The sequence below is a fragment of the Pleurodeles waltl genome, chromosome 4_1 (genome assembly GCF_031143425.1).
Source record: "Pleurodeles waltl isolate 20211129_DDA chromosome 4_1, aPleWal1.hap1.20221129, whole genome shotgun sequence".
NCBI lineage: Eukaryota > Metazoa > Chordata > Amphibia > Caudata > Salamandridae > Pleurodeles > Pleurodeles waltl.
The window spans coordinates 913,986,732-914,007,423 of record NC_090442.1 but is presented as its reverse complement, the minus strand read 5'-3'; the positions used below and the strand labels follow the sequence as shown (position 1 = coordinate 914,007,423).

Below are 20,692 nucleotides of genomic sequence, written 5' to 3'. Positions count from 1 at the left end.
ACAATTTTCCACTTTGTTTACAAATTCCAGCCAACTTGTAAATCCTTCTGCGCACTCCTGTCCTTTTAAGCAACACAGCTCACCATAGCTTCAGTCGTCCTTTTTCCCCAACTCCATCTAGGGAAAGTACATCACTCTGAAGTCTCCAATTGTAAACAATCCACCTACTTCAATGACCACACCTGCATCATTACCTCTCTTATGCCATAGATACTATGGACCACAACATACTAGCCAAACAATCTGTGCCCTGGTGTGTAACCATTAGTGCTGCCACCCCTCTACGAGCTGGAGCACTCAAAAGCTCAATGTGTATTTCCTCTGCTTCGCCTTCTACACTACCTCCATGACTTGGATTCTGATGCCACCCCTTTGCAGAAGATACCCAAATGTTTATATCTATTACCTGCCACACACATTTGGTACTTATTTTAGTGGTGGTTAGAAGAACAACCACAGCTTACTGATGTGCTCAGCAAAACCTAAACATTTACTTTTCGATGAGAACCATCCCCAGAACCACTGCACTCCCTTTCTCCTTCCTCTGAAATCAATCATCTCCTACTTTCAAAGTAATAGTAACAGGTTCCCATTTAGCATCAGTTTGTAGCTTGCAACCTTCACCACCTCAATAGCCCACTATACATCTTAACATGGCCTTAACATCCATAAAAAATGCCTCCTCCTTAACTTCCACAAAGTTGAAACCATCACGAAAGCACCAATCCTCATAAAACTCTTAGCATAGCTATGTCTTCACTGAACTGCCCTCCAATCTACTCCAAGCCTTCATAAAGACTTACAATGTTTACCTAACTTGATTAACATTCCAAGTGCATCTCCTACCTCCACTTATGAGAAAAAAAACCAAAACAAGCACTTTCATGATACATCAAGGACCCCAGGTAAGAAAAATAGCAGTACTGGGTTTCAAATCAGATGGTATGCATAGCGAGGGGGCAACGCCATATTTGGAAATGAAAACTGAGATAGGGATGTCTGTATATATGTTATTTCTATATAACAAACGTAGCCAAAGGGCATCTGATCTCTGTATAGGGTGCTTCACAAGCACACTACTAAAGCCAACAGGTGACAGAGATAGTATTAACATTCCACAACCCAGCAACTTCTCCTATCCCCTATTGACTTCATGCTTGTTTTCAGCCCCGCACAGCACTTTGCTCCCTTTTGGTTATGTCATACTATGGAAATACCCACACCAACTTTAGCACCACTGCCTGCTAAATGTAAAGCATTTCTGAATAAGATGTCCCCTAATTAAATAAAACGTCAATGGCTTGTTTAAGTATAGCTACTTACAAGGAGAAAACAGAAGAATTAAGACCGTATTTCTTCCAGGCTGTTTCCAGAATCAGTGAAATTTGCTCTATCTGAAAACAATAAAGAAAGATAATATTAGTTGAATACTACGAGATCATTTATTATTTTAAGTGTTTATTTTAGTATATAGGTTAGTGAAATGCGTATTTCAGTAGAAATCTACCATGAATCTGAGGTTAAAAAACGTAATATCAAACACAAAATATTCTCATTACAGAAGAAAACCTTAGCATTTGCAAACAATCTCAATTTTTCAGTTTTGTAATTCTAGGAACAATACTTTCCATCTAAAAGCTTACCTGAGGTAATTATGTTTTACTCTCGGGAAATGGCACAATGATAACTCAGTAAGTTAAGTACTCACACCTCAGTTATACAAGTTAAAATGTCAGCACTGCTGACTCAGCTTTTCATTTTTTAGAGGTGGATAAATAAAGTACAAGGTATTTTTATGATGTTAACTCAAAATTATAGACATAATTAACTGCCATCATAACCTCACTAGCCCACTTTCTTTTAAACATGAGGATGATCATACAAAAGACAACATGCATGTGCATTTTGAAAACATGACTGCAAAGATTTGTAAAATACTCGATTTATTGGGAGAAAACAAGTATGAAGCCCACTGACCAATGTGGAGAATTTATTGAGGGCGTTGCTCGACTCCGTAATCATGTTGTCCACCGAGTGAGACATCAACGGAGTCAATAGAACTCCCCCGATGATGTGCGACGTCAGTTTCTTCTGTGACTATTTTTCACCCTCAAAACGAGCAGCCACATTAGAAACTGGTAATAGAAACAGTGTGCTTCAAATGAAAGACACCCTTGTGTCAAATATCACTTGAGTCTTAAAGATACCAGATACATTGTTTACTGAAGGTAAGTAACTTGTTCATTTGATAGAGACATCCAGCCACAGAGTCCTTAACTTAGAATCAGATACCAAAGCATAAAAACCCCAGAGAAGTGGCTGCAAACTGAGACACTCGAAAGTGTATAGGTGTCATGAAACCAGTCAAGAACATGGGTAAAAGACCAGAGAAGAAGAAAAATGAGTGAGAAGCTTAACATAGTCTATGACATCTCAACCTGTGGAAGTAAGCACAGGTGAATAACACCATAAAACAGAAGAGCACAGAAAGAAGCTCATCCATATTAGAGCATAGAATAAACTCATTTGCGTTAGCATGGCCATCATGTCATAAGTGACTTAACCAGAGTGAAACTCTTATATCCGGAAGCATAGCTGATTTAGTACTGGAGAAAAAGCCTAAGTACGCGAAAAACACCTATGAGGAAGAACATCCTCATTAGGAAAAAGAATTGGTGAAAAGACAACTGTAAGAAAAGGAGTTCTGGGAACAGAAGGGGGCTAGAAAAAAGTGAAAAGACCGACATACAGAAGAAGGTGTGTGAGCCTTAACAGATTGCACTACCATGGACTCCACAGAGGAGCCACTGAGTAAGAGTCAAAAACCATAAAACTATGTCAACATGAGCAATCAGTGTACAAGGCGAATAGCAGTACTAGTGCATCAAAAATGAGTAGAGTCCATGTCCCTAGAAATCAGTTTGCAGAGCTGGAAGGATGGGTGGGTCGGTGAGGATTCTGCAACTAGATATTGTCTCTAGCAAATAAGGCTTTATCGAAGGTAAGTAACTTGACCATCTGATAAAGACATCTAGTTGTGGATTGCTTATCTTCGAATAGATACCCAAGCAATACCATCCCCAGAGGCGGGTCTGTGAACTAGGATCATATTAGAAAGTACTACAGGACCGATCAGGCAAAGTGCGCGTTCATAGGGGCCTGACTGTCCAGGCAGTAGTGTTTGGTAAACGTGTGCAGAGATGCCCACATTGCCACCTGACAGATGCCAAGGACTGGAACTCGGCATGCAAACACAGTGGTTGCAGTCTTAGCCCTGGTAGGATGAGCACACAAACCCTCAGGGACTGCTTCTTGGCCAATACATTGCAAATTATGATAGAGAGCACAACCCATCTGGAGATGGTCCGCTTCTGCACTGCCCAACCTTTCTTTGTACCCACATAACAGACAACGACTTGATCATCCAACCAGAATTCTTTTGTACAATCAAGGAAGAATGCCAATGGTCTTTTTGGGTCCAGACGGTGGAGTCTCTCCTCTTCCTCAGAAGGATGTGAGGGCAAGTAAAAAGTAGGAAAGGTGTTGGCTTGGCCTACATGAAAGGGCGTGACCACTTCTATCCAAAAAGAAAACCCTAGTGCAAAGCACCACATTATCAGGATAGACGGAAACCTAGAACGGCTTAGATAACTATGCCTGCAGCTCGTTCACCCTGCTGGCAGAGGTAATAGCTACAAGAAAGGCTGTTTTCAAGGTAGGAAGCTTGAGAGGACTATTGTAGAGAGGCTCGAAAGGAGCACACATCAGAAAGGTCAAATCCATATTCAAGTCCCACTGGGGCATAATGCACAGGGACGGAGGAAGCATATGAGTAAGGCCTTTGAGGAACCTATGTACAAAAGGAGACTTGAAGATTGATCAGGCAACTGCAAAAAAAAAAAAAAAAAAAAAAAACAACAATAAAAAAACCAGAAATGGTAGATAAATAACCTTTGAGAGTGCCCATAGCAGAGCCCTGCTGGACCAGAGAAAGGATAAACAATCAAACCTCAGAAAGCAGGGCAAAAAGGGGGCCAAAAGACTTGTTTGTGCACCTTGCCACAAATTTCTTCCAACGGCAGGCGTATACCATTTTGGTGGTGGGACGCCTGCCTGCCAAGATTACATTACAGAAGGCTGTCAACTGTTGCCACTTAATCTCCATGCAAAAAGGCATACAGTTGGCAGGTCTGGGAGGAGAACCCTTCCCTGTTGCTACGATATGAGATCCTCCCGAAGAGGCAGTATGATCAGAGGCTCAATGGCCATGCTCAGTAGCTCTCAAGTAGGCACAAACTCTCTGTGCCCAGTCTGGAGCCACAAAGATGACTTGGGCCCCCTCGTTCTTGATAACTCTGGGCAGAAGTGGTATGGGCAGAAAGGCCTACAGGTGAACTGAGTTAAACTCCGACAAAAAGCGTTGCCAAGCTATTGCCGTCTTGGAAGCTACAACGTGCAATACTGCTGATATTGTGCATTCTCTGCGCAAGCATACAGTGTAGGAGGCTGGATCCATTTATGGTGTACATCTATGGTGTAGCATCATATACTGAGTCCAAGCAACCCTTAGTGATAGTGTTTAGGTGTCCATATAGCAGAGGCTCTCTAGGAGTAGCTCTGGTGAGCAGCTAAATCTTAACTGGGAGGAGTGTAAAGCACTTGCAATACCACGATAGTCAGTCAGTAACCAATCACAAGAAAGAACCACACCAGGTAGTGCAAATATAAAGGTTTCTTTATTACAACACTATAGCTATACTAACATTGGCATATCTCCACCTGGAGATATCAACACACAAAAATATACACTTCGTAAGAGTCAGCAAAAGCATAAAAATACATGGGCCCTATGGGGTGGGGGCTAACCATAGACTAAGAAAGTGGTATAAGAATGGGGGGGGCCCAACCAAGGTGTGTGTTAGGATCCCAGGGGCTGGGGGAGTAGGAAACTACCAGAGCTAAGTACTAGAAAACCCACAGGTACCCGGATGCAGAGTTATCGAGCAGGGTGTCCCATAGGCTAACACAGGATCAGTGCAGCTATATTTTTATGGTTTCAGGACCCTTCCCAGTGGACCCTGAGGAAACCAGAGGGCACAAAGGTTGGAGAGTGCCCCCACTCGTGGATACCAAGAAGACGAGAGTACCTACACCAGGGAGCCCAGGTGCATAATGATGAAGTGGCGTCACAAACCCTTGGAGTCAATGGAAGCCTCAGTTGTCCAGCAGCTGTCACGGAACCATGGACCAGGCTGGTGGAATCAAAAGGTGGATTCCAGACATGAAGAACCTGAAAAAGAAGGGGAACAGTGTCCATACCACGTGGAGATGTCCAGGCAGTGCAGGTAGACAATACCCACCCTCTTGGAGTTGAAGATCCTGCAGGACAGTGAACCAAGAACAGCTTCGAGTCCATCGGGATTCAGTAGATCCTTGGAATTTCCTACGAGCTGTCCTACGTCAGTCGCCGGATTGCAGTGCAGAAGGGTCAGTGGCCAGCAGGACCAGCAACAAGCCTTGGCAAATGCAAAGTGCAGTTGCAAGGAAGTTTGCAGATTTTGGAGGACCAACCTGGTCCTAGTGACTCGACCCTTGGTGGGAAGTCAGGACATGCTTTCAGCAGGAAGGAAAGCCAGTCGGAGGAGCCCCCACAAGTGACTCACTGGCAGAAGGCGAAGGGAGTCATAGGGAGGCCTCAGCAGCACAACAAACAGGAGTCCCACGTCGCAGGAGCTGCAGAGGGGGAGCTGAACCTGGAGCTGCAGAGTGCTGGGGACTGGAGCTTCCAGGAACTCAAAGATATTCTTGGAGGGAGAGTCAACAAACCTTGGCATGAGCAACAGTCGCAGTGAACAAGGGTTCCGTTCCAGTGGCTGATGCAAGAGTGCACCGTCTCCCAAGTTGGTCAGAAGACAAGTTGGACCGAAGAAGGCCACAGAACCACCAACTGTGAGCAGAGCCTTTACACTGGTCGTTGTTGTCTTGAAGTGCCTGCGGATGCAGGGGAGTGACTCCTTCACTCCAAGGGAGATTCCCTTCTTGCTTCTTGGATGCAGGCAGAGTCCTTGTGACTCTGGAGGATGCACATCCAAGGATGTTGCAAGAATCTTGCAGGAGCTGGAGAAACAATGTTGCAGTGGGAGCCCTTCCAACTCGATACTTTCTTGTTTCAGTTCCAAAAGCAGAACAGCAGAGGTTCGGGAGGCCAGGAGCAGAAAATGTCTTGCAGAAAGTACCTTGAAGTGTTTTGTTCTACGAATCTGGGGAACCCACCCTCGAGGTAGCCCTTAAGTAACACTAAAAAGGGGTTGTCCACTCTTTGAAGGGACTCACCTATCAAAGGAGTCAGGGACATCATCTATCTAACCCTAATCAGTCAGATGCTTCCAGGGGCCTCTGCCCACTTTGTTTCCAAGATAGTAGAATCAACTGGCTACCTGGCAGAGCTCTGTGCACCTCGTTTGGGGAACATTTGGATAGGGGGGTGGTCACTCTCCTGTCTTTTGTGTAGTTTTGCACCAGTGCGGGAAAAGCGTGGGTTCCTGAACAGGTGCGAACCGAATGACGCAAGGAGGGCACCAAAGGTGGCCTTCAAAGCAGTCTGGTAGCACTCAGTGGCCACCCCGCCCCAGCCAAAGACACTTATTTCAAAGGAAGATGTGGTCACACCTCTCTCTTGCAGGAAATCCTTTGTTCCACTTCCCCTGATTAAGTTAGGCTCATCAGCAGGAGGGCAGAACAGTGTCTGGGGTTGGCAGCAGCGTAGGTTGGTGGCCAGATCCTGTTAGGCTGCACAGGCAGCACTGGGTGATCCTCATAGGAACCCCCAGAGTACATGGGATCATGTAGCTAGCACTGGAATCAGTGTAGCTGCATGATTCCAACATGTCTGATAGGCTTGTTGGCATCTCCTCCACCTCCAAGGGATCTTCAGGCTCCATGTAGGCAAAGCCCCCAGCGCTTTTCCCTGTGACGCACAGCCCTCTGCATGCTTTTCCTGTGGCGTGGGGCCCTTCTTCAAAGTGGTACATGGCTCCTCTGCGACTCCTGTGTCCTCTTCCAGTGGTGGCTGCCTTTTCCTCTGTGGACTCTGTCTTGCTGAGGACCCCCTAGGACTAAACACCCCCATCAATCCTGAGGGTTGAGTTCTCCTGGAACTTGCTGGTCATCAGCAGACCCACTTTTTGTCTACAGCGACTCTTGCCTTTGCCAAGGCTTGTTGGTGGCTTTTCCGTGCCACGGACAGACTGCAATCTTCCATCCGGCGTAGGACATCGACTGCATCCTCCAGGAACTCTTCATTGACTCCAGGACTGCATTGCTGACTGTCTTCATCTTACCGTTGACCAACTTCTGCAACCACGGACGGGTGGGTAGGGGCTCCTGATGGTTTCTTGCAGTCTTGTCTGGGCATTTTATTATCCCTATTTTCAGTCCTTTTGGTGGTTTGGGAAAAATCCAGTAACTTAATCCTTTCTTCCTGGTCGGGGGGGGCACTGTGGTAATTACTTTTGGGGTTTCCTTGTTCTCCCAGGACCCCCCTACAGATTTCACTTACCTGAGTGGGGATCCTGTATTTGCATTCAATTTTTTTAGAATATGGTTTGGCCCCCCCCAGGCTCACTATTATCTATTTCTATTGCACTGTTTTTCTATCGCTATTTATGCCTATTTCTGATTACTAATGTACGTATTTAGTGTGTTTACTATTGGAGGGGTGCCTATCTAGTGCTTTTGGTAATAGTAACACTGAAATAAAGTACCGTTATTTTTCTAACACTGAGAGTTTTCTTTCATGTGTGTCAGTGCTGTGTGACTACAGTGGTATTGCATGAGATTTGCATGTTTCCTAGATAAGCCTTGGCTGCTCATCCACAGCTACCCCTAGAGAGCCTGGCTTCAAGACACTGCCGACACTTCACTGATAGGGGAAAACCCTGGACCTGGTATAAGGTGTAAGTACCATAGGTACCTGCCACACACCCGGTCAGCTTCCTACAGGGACATGCACCCTGCCCTTGGGCTGAAGGGCCTACAAGAGAGGTGACTTACAGAGCCTAAGTGCAGTGACCATGATATAAGCCAAGCCTTATATCTGAGGTGAAAGGTGCATGCACCATTTCACACAGGTTGCAATAGCAGGTCTGCAGCCACAGTTTGCCTGGGCTCCCATGGGTGGCACAATACATGCTGCAGCCCATGGGGGTCCCCTAGAGTACCAATGCCTTGGGTACCAAAGTACCATATACTAGGGACTTACCTAGGTGCGCCACTATGCCAATTGTGGGGTGTATAAGTTAACCAGCACCCACATTTAGAGGAGAGAGCACAGACACTGGGGTCTTGATTAGCAGGATCCCAGTTCACTACAGTCTAAACACACTGACACCAGGCAAAAAGTGGGGGTAACCATGTCAGAAAGAAGCTACATTCCTACAAACAAATCTAACCAAGGCACTCCCCTACCACTGAAAGAGACCATGTGCCAACTCCAGATGGAGATGCTATTTGTGATCAACTTAGCATTTTCGTCAGTTTGTCTGCTCTGGTGTTCAAAGAGCCCCCCCCAGATGTTGAACCACTGGGAAAATGCCCTGTTGTTGCAGAGATTCCCACTGCAAAGACTGCATTTGCCATCTGGCATGTGTCACCAGCAAGATGCAGGAGGCTGTAGTGTAGCTATTTTTATTATAGCTTCATGCAGGCTGCTGTGCACTTTGCCCTAGATGTATTTTATTCAGCTTCGCACTGTTATGTTGCAATAACCAGTTTTTACGGTCTTGTTTTAATTTATTCTATCACACTGTTTAGCTTAGTTCAGCACTGTGTTCTCAAATAATGCATTCTTGATAGCCCTGTGCTTCAGTCAAGGCTACAGTCTGGTACATTGCCGGCAAACGTGGTAGAAGTTTAGTCTCCAGTATTCATAGAAAATACACATCCTTACGTAGGGACATTTTCGTAGAACATCTGCCTGTTGGTTATAAAAACACGTCCTAGTCCTAGTACACGTCAAGAGGGAGATTCCAGCCAGGAGCCTACAACTAGATGCTGCCTCCTTGCAGATGCTGATGCAGATTACAGGCCTTTGCTCAGGTATGGGGGTTGATGTCCTCCCGGGGGAACCTGAAAGGCAGGTTTAGAGCTTCACATGCTGTGCACGAAATATAACTTGGAGAGAAAATAATCTAGCGGCACTATGATAGCCTTATTCTTGTGCTTCACTCTCATCGTTACTATTTTAATCTTACAGTGTTGTGTAGTTCTGGTTATTGCAGCTCACGCTTTGCTACCTAAAATGCAGTTGTTTTATTAAACCAATCTTTAAAACTTAAACTGCCTTTGTCATTTATATATGAGACCGTACTGTGTATGAGAAAACCAGTTGTGACCTGAGTGACCACGACTTCCCTGAGAAGTACTAAGATGTCATGCGCTTGGCTGCCCAATTGTCTCTACCATTCGGGAGAGATGAGGCACATCTAGTTAGCCGGAGCAAAACCCAGATTTAGAGTGACAAGTGTCATCCACTGTGGGTCAGACTTAGTCCCCCACACTGTGAATGATCTTGCCGCTCAAAATCCAGCAGTCTCATTAGGATAATGAGAGCCTACGCGACAAGGCCATGAGGCCCAGCAGCCTCAGTCATTCTCACCAAAATAGAGGACAGAGGCTGAAACATTGGTATCCTATCCTGAATATCATGGACTCGCCACTCGAGAGGATAAGCCTGAAACTGCACTGTGCCCAATGAAAGGGAGTGCCTTAGAGGGAGTCAGGTGTGACTTCAGCACATTTATAGTGAACTCCAACGAATGCAGGAGGTCGGCCATAGTCAGGAGATAGGAAATAACAGCCTGGGGCAAGCCCTCCTTCAACAGCCAGTCATCGAAATAAGGGAAGACTGAACTCCTTATCTGTGCAGATGAGTTGCAAGTGCCACCATCACTGTGGTGAACACCAGGGGGCGCTGCTAAGACCAAAGGGGAGCACGGTGAACTGAAAGTGCATGTGGTCTACTGTGAACTGCAAGTTATGTCTGTGGGCAGGCGGTATGGGGTATACGGAAATAAGCGTCCTGCAAGTTCAACACTACCATCCAGTCTCCTGCGTCAAGGGCAGAAAGGACCTGAGCCAGAGTCAGCATTTTGAACTTCTCAAGGAAAAGATTGAGGGACGAAAGGTCTGGGATAGGGCAGAAGCCCTTGTCTTTTTTTGGGTATGAGAATGTAGTGGAGATAGCACCTACGACCTGGCAAAGGAACCCTTCTATATAGGCCCCTTGGCCTAAAGAGCCGTAACTTTCTTTCAGAGAAGTACCAATTGATCCTGCATCATCCAATTGTAGGATGGTGGCATGCATGGAGGGGTAGTCTTGAAGGGGAGGGAGTAGCCCTGTCGGGCTATCTGCAAAACACACATTTGTCTGACATGATGGATTACCAGCAGAGCAGCTGATGGTGAATCTTGCCTCCAACTGGTCCCTGGTGAGGGAGAGTCAGACTAGGAAGTTCTGGTGGCAGCTGCAAAGGGGAAGGTGGTGGACTGCCCAGACCACTGGCTCCCTGATCCCCAAGGCCGATAGATCCCACATCCCCAGCCACACATAGGCTGGGCAGCATGATTGGCATAGTGCTGGACAGGAATGGATGTGGTAAAAGCAGACCTAGGGGGCCTAGGGGCTGCCGCGAGGCACAGGGACCAGGCCATAGCACACGAATCCTTGAAGTGCTTGAGCATCGAGTCTGCTTTTTCTCCAAAGGGAGATGGGTGCCATCAAAGCATGTCATAAGGTTGGCGTTGACATTCCTCGAAAAGCCAGACTTCCTTAACCAGGCATTTGGCGCCTCAAGGCCACTGCTGACGCAACCTCCCTGCCCAGTGAGTTGGTTGTGTCAAGTTCACATCAGATCGTAAACTTTGCTGCAAATATCAGAAATCGCTTGGGAAAGTACAGACCGGGCCTCCTCCAGGACCTGTGGCAGCACTTGCATAACCATATCCCACAGCGTGTGGGAGTAACGGCACAAAAGGCATGTGGCATGTGGTGTTCGTGGACCACAATGCCAGGCTGGTGGAAAAAAACATTCTCTCTGAGTGTGTCCCGCTTCTTAGATTCTCTATCGGAATGCGGAAGGGAACGCACCATGGGAGGTAGAGGCTTAGATAACCAAGTTCTCAAGGGTGGGGTGTTGCATAAGCAAACTTGGGTCACCCGGAGCAGGACCATAGCAGCAGGCAATTGTCCTGTTCACAGGAGCCCCTGTGCTGAGTTTGGACCAGGTCCCCAGAGAACACCTGTAAGGACTGCATTGAAGGAGAGTAGAGGTTTAGACGAAGCGCCAGGCTGAATCAACTGTTATGAGGTTTGTCCTGACTGCCACCAAAGGCACCTCAAGGTCCAGGACCTCAGCTGCTCTTTGCACTATCATAGAATATGACACTTTCTCCTCCATAGCCGCAGTATGGGAAGAAAGCATGCCAGTTTCTGGGGAGGTATCCAGTCAATTGGCTTCACCCAGGTTTGTAAGCCAGTCCACAGGGTCTTGTATCTGGTATTTCAAAGGGTCCAGCAACCCCTACCATTCTTCACCATAACCTAGCCCATAGGAAAAAGGCTCAGGTTCCAACACAGGAGGCAAGGCTCCTGTCGGCGCTGGAGTGGGTGTTGCATGATGCCCATCCAGCTCTGTGTCTGAGTCAGCAATGAGAATGGGGACAGAGCCACCCAGGGACCCAGGCGACACCAAGAGTGTCGGGACCAGAGTCATGGAAGGTTGAAGTGGTACAACCGGCACCGGTCCAGATCCAGGCATTCATCCATGGGTACCCTTGGAGCCAAGGCCAAAGCTGCTGGTGTGAACCCCAAGAGGCCCCTTCCGACTCCGTGGGGCCCTAAGGCAGGCCAGAGGTATTGGACTGCCCAAAAATGAGGCACATGGCCTTACATAACTCCTTCAGCTGGGAAGGGGTCGCTGCTGCATAGAACGAGGACGCTTCCACTCCCTCACTGGAAACAGACGAGGGGAAGTCATAGAAATTTTTTTGTTCAACTTCTTCTTATGCCTTGACTTACCCGATCGTCCGGGGGACTTGGAGTGGGACGACGAAGAAAGGGGGACTCTGTGACCAATCTAGAGATCTTCCTCTCGACCAAGACCATGAGTTGCACAGACTCGAGGGCGGGGCCGCAAGCAGCTTTAGGGACCGGTCCAGCAAAGCCTTACGATGCATGGCCCGATACTTGGAGCATGACTGTGTCGTGGTCGCACTCCAGGCACCAAAGGCACATGAGGTGCAGATCCATCACGGATATCACCCAATAACAGAACCCACAGGGCTTGAACTCGGTCTTCCTCGATGAAATCCCTCTATGCACCAGGAGTTAACAACTCGAAAAAAAAAATCAACAAAAAGTCGAAAAAAGATCAGTCAAAAATTGACTGAGGGGCAGCTCTCTTTGGATCAGCGCTGGCTGGCACAGAGAGAAAAGAACTGATGTCAGTGCACTGTGATGTGCCTATATGGGACCCGCAATGTAATTTGTGGTGCGGATGATGACGAAAGCGGAGCCTATCAACATCACCTAATGGTATGCAGGGGTACTACTGAAGAAAATTCGCTGGATCCAGACTGAACCCTGGGGGAAATTCTAAGCTAAGGAATCTGCAACTTGAAGTCTCTATCAGACAGGCAGATTTTACTGTCCCCCACATTCGAAGCATGGTAAACCAGCTGCACACAGACACTGTGAATCATCAGAGTGTAATAGTGTCTACAAGAAACTTAAGATCCAACTTGCCTGTCACATTAAGACCATCGTTAGACACAACCTTTCTGACTGGTCAGTTCCTCCACCACAATAGTTATTTTCTCTATTTAACAGAAACAGGACTGCTTTAAAATATACAGCGGATGTGCTATGGATGTGAATGTGGCTTGCTATTTTTGTGTGTGTTTTTCTATACAGATGCACTGAGTGTACTACTATGAGTGAACATAAACAGCAAGAAATAAACAAGCACTGGCAAATCCAATAGTGCTGGTCTTCGCAAGCTGGTGAGATGGTTAAGTTTATTTATTCGAAGCATATGCCACAAAATTACAATTAAAAATCATGCAGCCACCTAAACGTGGGAGCTATATTGTTATAATATAAATGTACATTTTTAATCAAATATTCACTGATGTGACAACTTTGATGCTTAACTCGTTTAAAATACAAGCCTTTCACTTGTGCCAGGCATATTATTGTTTGGAAGGCGAAATTTTGACTCACCACCTAAGTAAGCACTCAAATGGTATAGGGTTACAATGGCACAATAAGAATTAAACACTTTTTTAACAACAACTATAACACACAACGGTGAAGCCAATAAGCCTGGCTTTGGCAAGCCTGTAACAATTTTAATACAAAAATGAAAAGTGTAAACGTAGCAAGAATTAAAAATGCTACCATCTAAAGGTGGCAAGCACGTGTTTGCAATAAAACAGTAAAATATGCTTCAGAAAAATAAATAAAAAAACAGATAATGAAAGCTGACATACAAGTACAGACTGTGCAAGCATTGGAGTAGGCTACTTATATAGGTGGCTGTGTTCATGTCCAAGAGCAAAATGTCATCACCCACAGCGAAGACAGTCAAAGGCTGAAGTGGGGTCGCCCACTGTCCCATACAGTATTTATGAGGGTGGAGGAAAACCGCGAATGATACTCATTCAGACCAATACATGAAGAGGGATGACTGAAAGCTTCTCTACGTGCACATACATGTATGTTTTTTTATTTATAATTTCTTGAAAACATGAGGCTAACGAAACAACTAAACCTGTCTCTAAGGAAGGCCTAAAAATGAGACAGAAAAATACATAAACTGTTCACCCAAAGGGCATGCAAAATAGACAGGCAGTATTTAAAGTTAATATATAAAAAAACACTTTTGAATCAGATTCGCCAGTGAAGAGAAAAAAACTATTTTTAGATGGATGTAAAAAATGTGCATAGGCTTTGCGCTGTTAGTGAAGGAAGCCACTGAGTAAAGTAGGCTGACCTATTACTCCACGCACAATGCTGGAGTAGGTGGTGGCAAATTGTGAATGACAGTTTAACAGAACAATCAATAAACCCAGTGAACAAAGGGTATCTACATATGTGTGTCTTTTTTTGAAAAACAGTCTGGTGACATGCCCAAAGCTTTAGGCCAGAACTAAAAATGTAAAATCACTTCAACTAGACACTTACCAACGTTGACACATAGGTGATTACTATACCGTCTATTTCAGTCTTGCTTAAATGTTGCAAATTTTTCATAAGGTGAGCTTTTAATTTGACAATAATCTGCAAAAATAATATATTACATTTTACATTATAGTTCCGATTCTTCACATTATGATCTGCTTTATTATAATAAGTAAAACATTAAATGAGGAAAGGAAACTGACATATCTCGCAGAATGAAAATAAAACACAATTCACTGCCTGTTTTGGGTGTGAAGTATATGTAACGTAACGTTCCTCCTTCCCAGGCTTCTCAACAGTAAGACAGAACCTATGAGAAGACAATCTGAGGGCACAAATGTGGAAATCTGACCAATGTTTATGACCTTTCGGCAGCAAAATTACGAGTCCGTAAAAGTTTCTGAAAAAACTGAGAATGCAGAAATTCCAGTTTAAAAATAACATTATTATTTCTCAACTTTATGGCAAATATAATGAAAGGAAGGCAATTTGTGCAGGTCCGCTCACATACCAAATGTATCTGTGCCTATGTACACAATAGCTTCAACATCAGAGTGTGATTCCGAAAGCCCACGTGAGGAAGCACTGGGAACCACTACAGTTCGTACACCCAATCCAGTATCACTTCAAGGTTACCCTGAGTCACAAAATAGCGAAGAGATACACTGGGTGTCTCATAACATTCCATGGGTCCGTCACCAGTCTCATTAGTCAAAAATACTAAGGCTAAGCGTTGCACAAAACCAGAGATACAAAATAGCATTCGCTAAAGAAAAAGTTGTTAAACACCATCATGTCCAACACAGCATCCGTAACAGTACATTTGTAAAGCTCCAACATACACTTACAGAAGCGAGGGAGAAAGAAAGATGTGTCTCTGGCCAGAAGATAGATATAACAGAGTGTGGAGAAGTGAGAAATGTATACAGTGATCTACAGTATGGATCTGAAGAAAGCTGGCCTGGTGTGTGGTGAGCATCTATGGTATTATCACCTTATACCAGTTATCCCATACTAGTGAAGTGTAGGCAGTGTCTAAAAAGCCAAGGCTCTCCAACGATAGTAGTGAATGAGCAGCCAAGGCTTACCTAGAAGACATGCAAAGCTTATATAATACCACTACAGTCACCCAACACTATCACACAAGAAAGAACCACATTGTGTTACAAAAATAAAGGTACTTTATTATGGTAACACAAATACTAGAATAATACTAGGCAGTCTTTTCAACTGGAGGAAAGTAAACACACTATTATATACACAATGGCAATCAGTAAAGAGCCTAAAAAGCAATAGACATTGGCAAAAGCAATAGAAAATAGTGAGGGCCCTAGGTGAGAGCCAAAACATATACTAAGCAAGTGGAATGCAAGAAACAGTCCCACATCCAAGGATATGGAATTGTCAGAGGGGAGCTGGAAGAACTAGGAACCCCAAGAGGTGAGCACCAGAGTGACCGCCAGAGACCAGGAGAGCAGGAGTAAGTACCTGGTTTTCCTCAAAACCAACAAGAGGACTTAGGAAAAGGATTGTGCAAGATCCAGCAAAGACTGGAAGAACCCACAGGTAGATTCTGGCACAAGCCTGCAAAGGAAGGGGACCAAGTCCAGTTCATGATTGAGTGTCCGGTGGTGGCAGACCCCACCCTTCTGTGGATGGGGGACCAGGTCGATGGTGATCGAAGAGGACCAGCTGGCAGCACAGGAGCTGAAGAGGAGTGCCTGAGGTAATGCAGATGGTGTACCCTGTTGGCTGTCTGGTTGCAGTGCGGTCAGTGGTGCTGAAGAACCACAAACAAGCCTTGGCAAGTGTAAAAGAAGAGGAAGACAAGTTGAAAGGCTGAAGAGGACCAGCAGGGTCCAAGGAGGGGAGTCCGGGGTAATCCTCAGCAGTCACCAGAAGAGGTGGCAGCCCCCACAGGAAACCCACTGGCAGCAGGCACAGGAGTTGCAGTGAGGCTCACTCATCACACCTGAAGAGGAGTCCCATGTCACTGGAGCAGCAGAGAGGTGACTGTGCTTCGAAGGAAGAAGTGCTGGGGCCAGGGCTACATGAAGCCTGATGATCCCTTGGAAGATGAGCAAATAAGCCTTGGTAGCGGCAAGAGTTGCAGTGCTCCTAGCAAAGGAGTACTGTGCTGCAAGGACAGGCAAGGGCTTACAGTCTCCCAAGTTGGACAGCTGGCAGAGAGGACCCAGGGGACCACTCCAGACCACCACCTGTGATGCAAGGTCCACGCAGTCCCAGAGGAGAGCAGATCGACGCAGCCAGTCATCGTTGCAGTTGGTGCCTGCAGATGCAGGGGAGTGTCTCCTTCACTCCAAGGGAGATTCCCTTCTTGGTACAGTCTGGAGTCTCGTCGACCTCAGAGGATGCACAGCAGGGAAAATGTTGCAGTTGCTGAAAGGAGCCAGTGAAACAATGTTGCAAAGCGGAGTTGTCGCTGGAGTTGTAGATTGTTGGTTCCTGAAGAGTCCAGTTGCGGTTCCGGTGGCCAGAAGATAAAGTAAACATTGCAGAGGAGTCCTGCTGGAATCCTTAACGTTGAATCTGAGGACCAACCCAAGAGGCAAACCCCAAAGAACCCAGAAAGGGTGACCACCTATCAGGAGGGGGTTGTGACATCACCTACCTGACCTGGCCACTTGATGCTCCCAGGGGCTTCTGCACATCTTGGATTCAAGATGACAGAACCAAGTGGCCACCTGGAGGTACTCTGGGCACCACCCGTCGGGTGGTGATGGACAGGGGAGAGGTTACTCCCCTTTCCTTTGCCAGTTTCTCACCAAAGCAGGGACCAGGTGTTCTTGGACTGGTGCAAACCCATTTATGCAAGGAGGGCACCAAATGCGCCCTTCAAAGCATAACGGTGGCTTGGGGAGGCTACCTCTTCCCAAGCCATGTTACACATATTTCCAAGGGAGAGGGTGTTACCGCCCTCTCCCAAAGGAAATCCTTTGTTCTGCCTTCTTCTGCCTGAGCTGGTCAAGCAGCAGGAGGGCAGAAACTTGTCTGAGGGGTGGAAGCAACACGGGCTGCACAGAACAGCCCTGAAGACTAATAGGAGCAATGCTGGGGGTCCTCTAAAGAGACCCACGAGTGCATGGAATCATACAACCAATACTGGCAACAGTATTGAGGTAGGATTCAAACATGCTTGTTACCAACATGCTCAGGTTCGGAATTACAATTACGTAGCTGTACAAAGGTAGTGTGACCTGTGTCCAGTACACTGGTAAAATGCCTTCCCTGCACTCACGAAGTACAGTGTATTGGAGCTGGAGTTCGTAGGGGCACCTGTGCTCATGCAGGGGTGCCCTCACACACACCTTGCACCCTGCCCTCTGGGCTAGGAGGGCCTTTCACAGGGGTGACTTATACCTGGTGCAGTGACCTGTAGTGAAAGGGTGCATGCACCTTTTCACGCAGGCTGCAATGGTAGGACTGCGGACAGGTTTTGCACGGGCTCCCATGGGTGGGACAATACATGCAGCAGCCCATAGGGAACCCCTGGTGCTCCAATGCCCTGGGTAGCTGGGTACCATACACTAGAGACTTATATGGGGGCACCTGTAGGCCAATTGTTGGGAGAGCAAAGTAACAGGCAACCAAATTTAGAGGGAGAGAGCATAATAACTGGGGTCCTGGTTAGCAGGATCCCAGTGAAAACAATCAAAGCATACTGACAGCAGACAAACCGTGGGGGTAACCATGCCAAAAAGAGGGTACTTTAATACAGGATTCAAATGCAGTGCATACATGTGTATTAACAATATTTTAAGATAAAACAATTGCATGTTACCAAAACATACACACCTCACCATATTCACATGGTATAGTAAAGAAAAGATTGTTAATTTAAGTCAAGCCAATTCAGCTATCTTTTTTTTTTTTAAACATTTACCATACTTTAAAACAGTTTAGATTTGACTGGTCATCTGGTGTGCCCGAGGGTAGTTTCCAAAGACATTAGAACTAGGTTTCCCTCTTTATCGCTTAAACAGTACAAATCGTTGAGCTTCTTCACTAATGAATTAGGGGCTAGTATTTGCTGGCTGCCACTCACAGGCAGGATGCAGGGATCTGCTTACATAATGGCAGTGTGCGCCATTGGATTTTAACATGTGATAGTCATGTTGGGATGTCACTCATAGTGAACCATAACACTTACTTTTATGTCTGATTTTGTGCAGGCACTCCTGCCTGCCCTGATTTTGATTCTGGCATAGTTTTGAAGTCTGGAGAAAGTAAAAGGACTTCAAACAAACACCATTTATAAAGATTTCTCTACGTATTTGCATATTAGTAAAATGGGAACAACTTCACTATTTCTGTGTTCAATCAGGGCCACGGAACATAGAGGATTGCAAAGCAAACAATCCCTAAACTAAAACAATCCCTTGTGTTTCTTTAGCTGGCCCCTGCCTTTGAAAGCAATCACAGTAGTTTCTAACAGTCCGGAAAAGACGGTCATGTAACGCTCCGAGTCAGGGAGTGAGGATGTATAGGAACCTTCCAAAGCCGCAGTAAATACCCTAATTAGGGCAAACATTGTTTCTAAAGTACATACCAGCCCGACAAGTTCCTTCTGATGGTAGTCTTCCTCCTGAAAGAGAGGAACCAGCCTTGGCTCTGTAACAGAGTTATAATTAAAGTTAGTTTACAAAATTACTTACAAAAGTTCAAATAAACGGAATATAGCAAATCATGTTCCAAAATAAACGAGCTTTTCCTTTAAAATCTGCACTACATAAGCAGTGCAACGTCTCACAGTGTTACAATCATTTAGTCAGGGAGCATTCTCTTTCAAAGCCGAGACATTTAGCCAGATCAGACAACAGACTAGTTCCTCTTATGCAAAGACATCAGTATAGTAAACAAAACCACAAAGCTAAAATGTAGCGTTCTAAATCACTATTACTAACAGCTTTCAATGTAGTCTTGAAGGGTTCAAGGTAACTTCTGAGCACAGTGGCGCACTGCGCATGCAAGAGAGTTGAACCTCATTAATGATGTTATTTCGTGAGAACCAGGGGAACATGTATTTAAGACTAAGGCCCTCATTATGACATTGGCGGTAAATGCCGCTTACCACTGTGTTGACAGCTGCCAACTGCCAATATCCGTTCACCAAAATAAGACACACACACACACACACACACCAATCCGACAGAATACAGCCACATACACAAATCTGCCAGACCAAAGGTCAGTGCAAAGTAGCAGTCCCAAAACCCACACCTTATGCCAAAGGACCATGGCCATCACATTATGGCCCACAAATCACCACAGCGGACATTCAACGGCGGTAAACCATTGGCGGTACATACCGCCGCTCTCACAACGGACACCAACAGACAAAACACCACATTGGCCAATTCAAACAACACACACCTGACACCCATACACACACACACACACCACACCACTATAAAACACACACCCACGTTACCCAAAACCCTTTACATTTCATTGCCACCAGACTGACACCAAGACCACTGCGACAACTAGACACACACACCACTCACACCCATACACCCCCACACATTCCACATCACACACCAAACCACATTACCCAACACACCCTCATCAACACACATCACATAACACCCATGGCATCACAAAGGCACCCCTGTTTCACTGAGGAGGAGTTAAGGGTCATGTTGGAGGAAATCGTCAGGGTAGAGCCACAGCTATTTGGAGCATAGGTGCAGCAGATATCAATAGCAAGGAAGATGGAGCTATGGCGGAGAATCGTGGACAGGATCAACGCCGTGGGACAGCACCCAAGAACAAGGGACGACATCAGGAAGAGGTGGAACGACCTATGGGGGAAGGTACGTTTCATTGCAGCAAGACACCAGCTCGCTATACACAGGACTGGCGGTGGACCCCCACCTCCTCCTCCACAACTCATAGCATTGGAGGAGCAAGTCTTGGCAATACTACATCCTGAGGGCCTGGCCAGAGTTGAAAGAGGACTGGACACTGGTAAGTCAACTTTTAACAATTATCAACCCCCTATACCTACATGCCATAACACACCCACATCCTCACTCCCATCATTCCACACAATCCCAATGCCAAGCCCTGCATGCTGTACCAATGCATGGACACCCCTTCCAGTCCTGCATGGACACTCATCACCAAAGCATGCACAGCATAGGGAAACCATCATAACCACTCTACACAAACATACACAAGCAAAAGCTGACAGGGGAACAACAACCATACAGGGGAAGCAACATAAGTACAAATGTCATACACCTGAAGTATAATACATAATTTAAATCCCCACAGGTATCCCAGCCAATGTCACTGGAGAGGAGGTGCCACCACTATCTAGTCCCCCAACAGAAGAGGCCAACAGTGATGACTGTAAATCTCGACATCAGGATCTGGATGATCTACCTGGCCCATCAGGGGCCACTGGACAGTCGGTCACCCAAGCCC

General features: G+C 46.0%; 1 protein-coding gene across 1 annotated transcript in view; it reads right to left on the bottom strand.

Moving 5' to 3' along the window:
* Positions 1-20,692, bottom strand: part of GSAP (gamma-secretase activating protein) — a 646,974-nt gene that overhangs the window by 161,076 nt on the left and 465,206 nt on the right. Inside the window, exons 23-25 of the mRNA XM_069229679.1 lie at positions 18,810-18,871; positions 14,243-14,338; positions 1,324-1,394 (exon numbers count right to left, since the gene is read on the bottom strand). Of these exons, the coding sequence (XP_069085780.1) occupies positions 1,324-1,394; positions 14,243-14,338; positions 18,810-18,871 (229 nt within the window). The remainder of the gene's footprint in view (positions 1-1,323; positions 1,395-14,242; positions 14,339-18,809; positions 18,872-20,692) is intronic.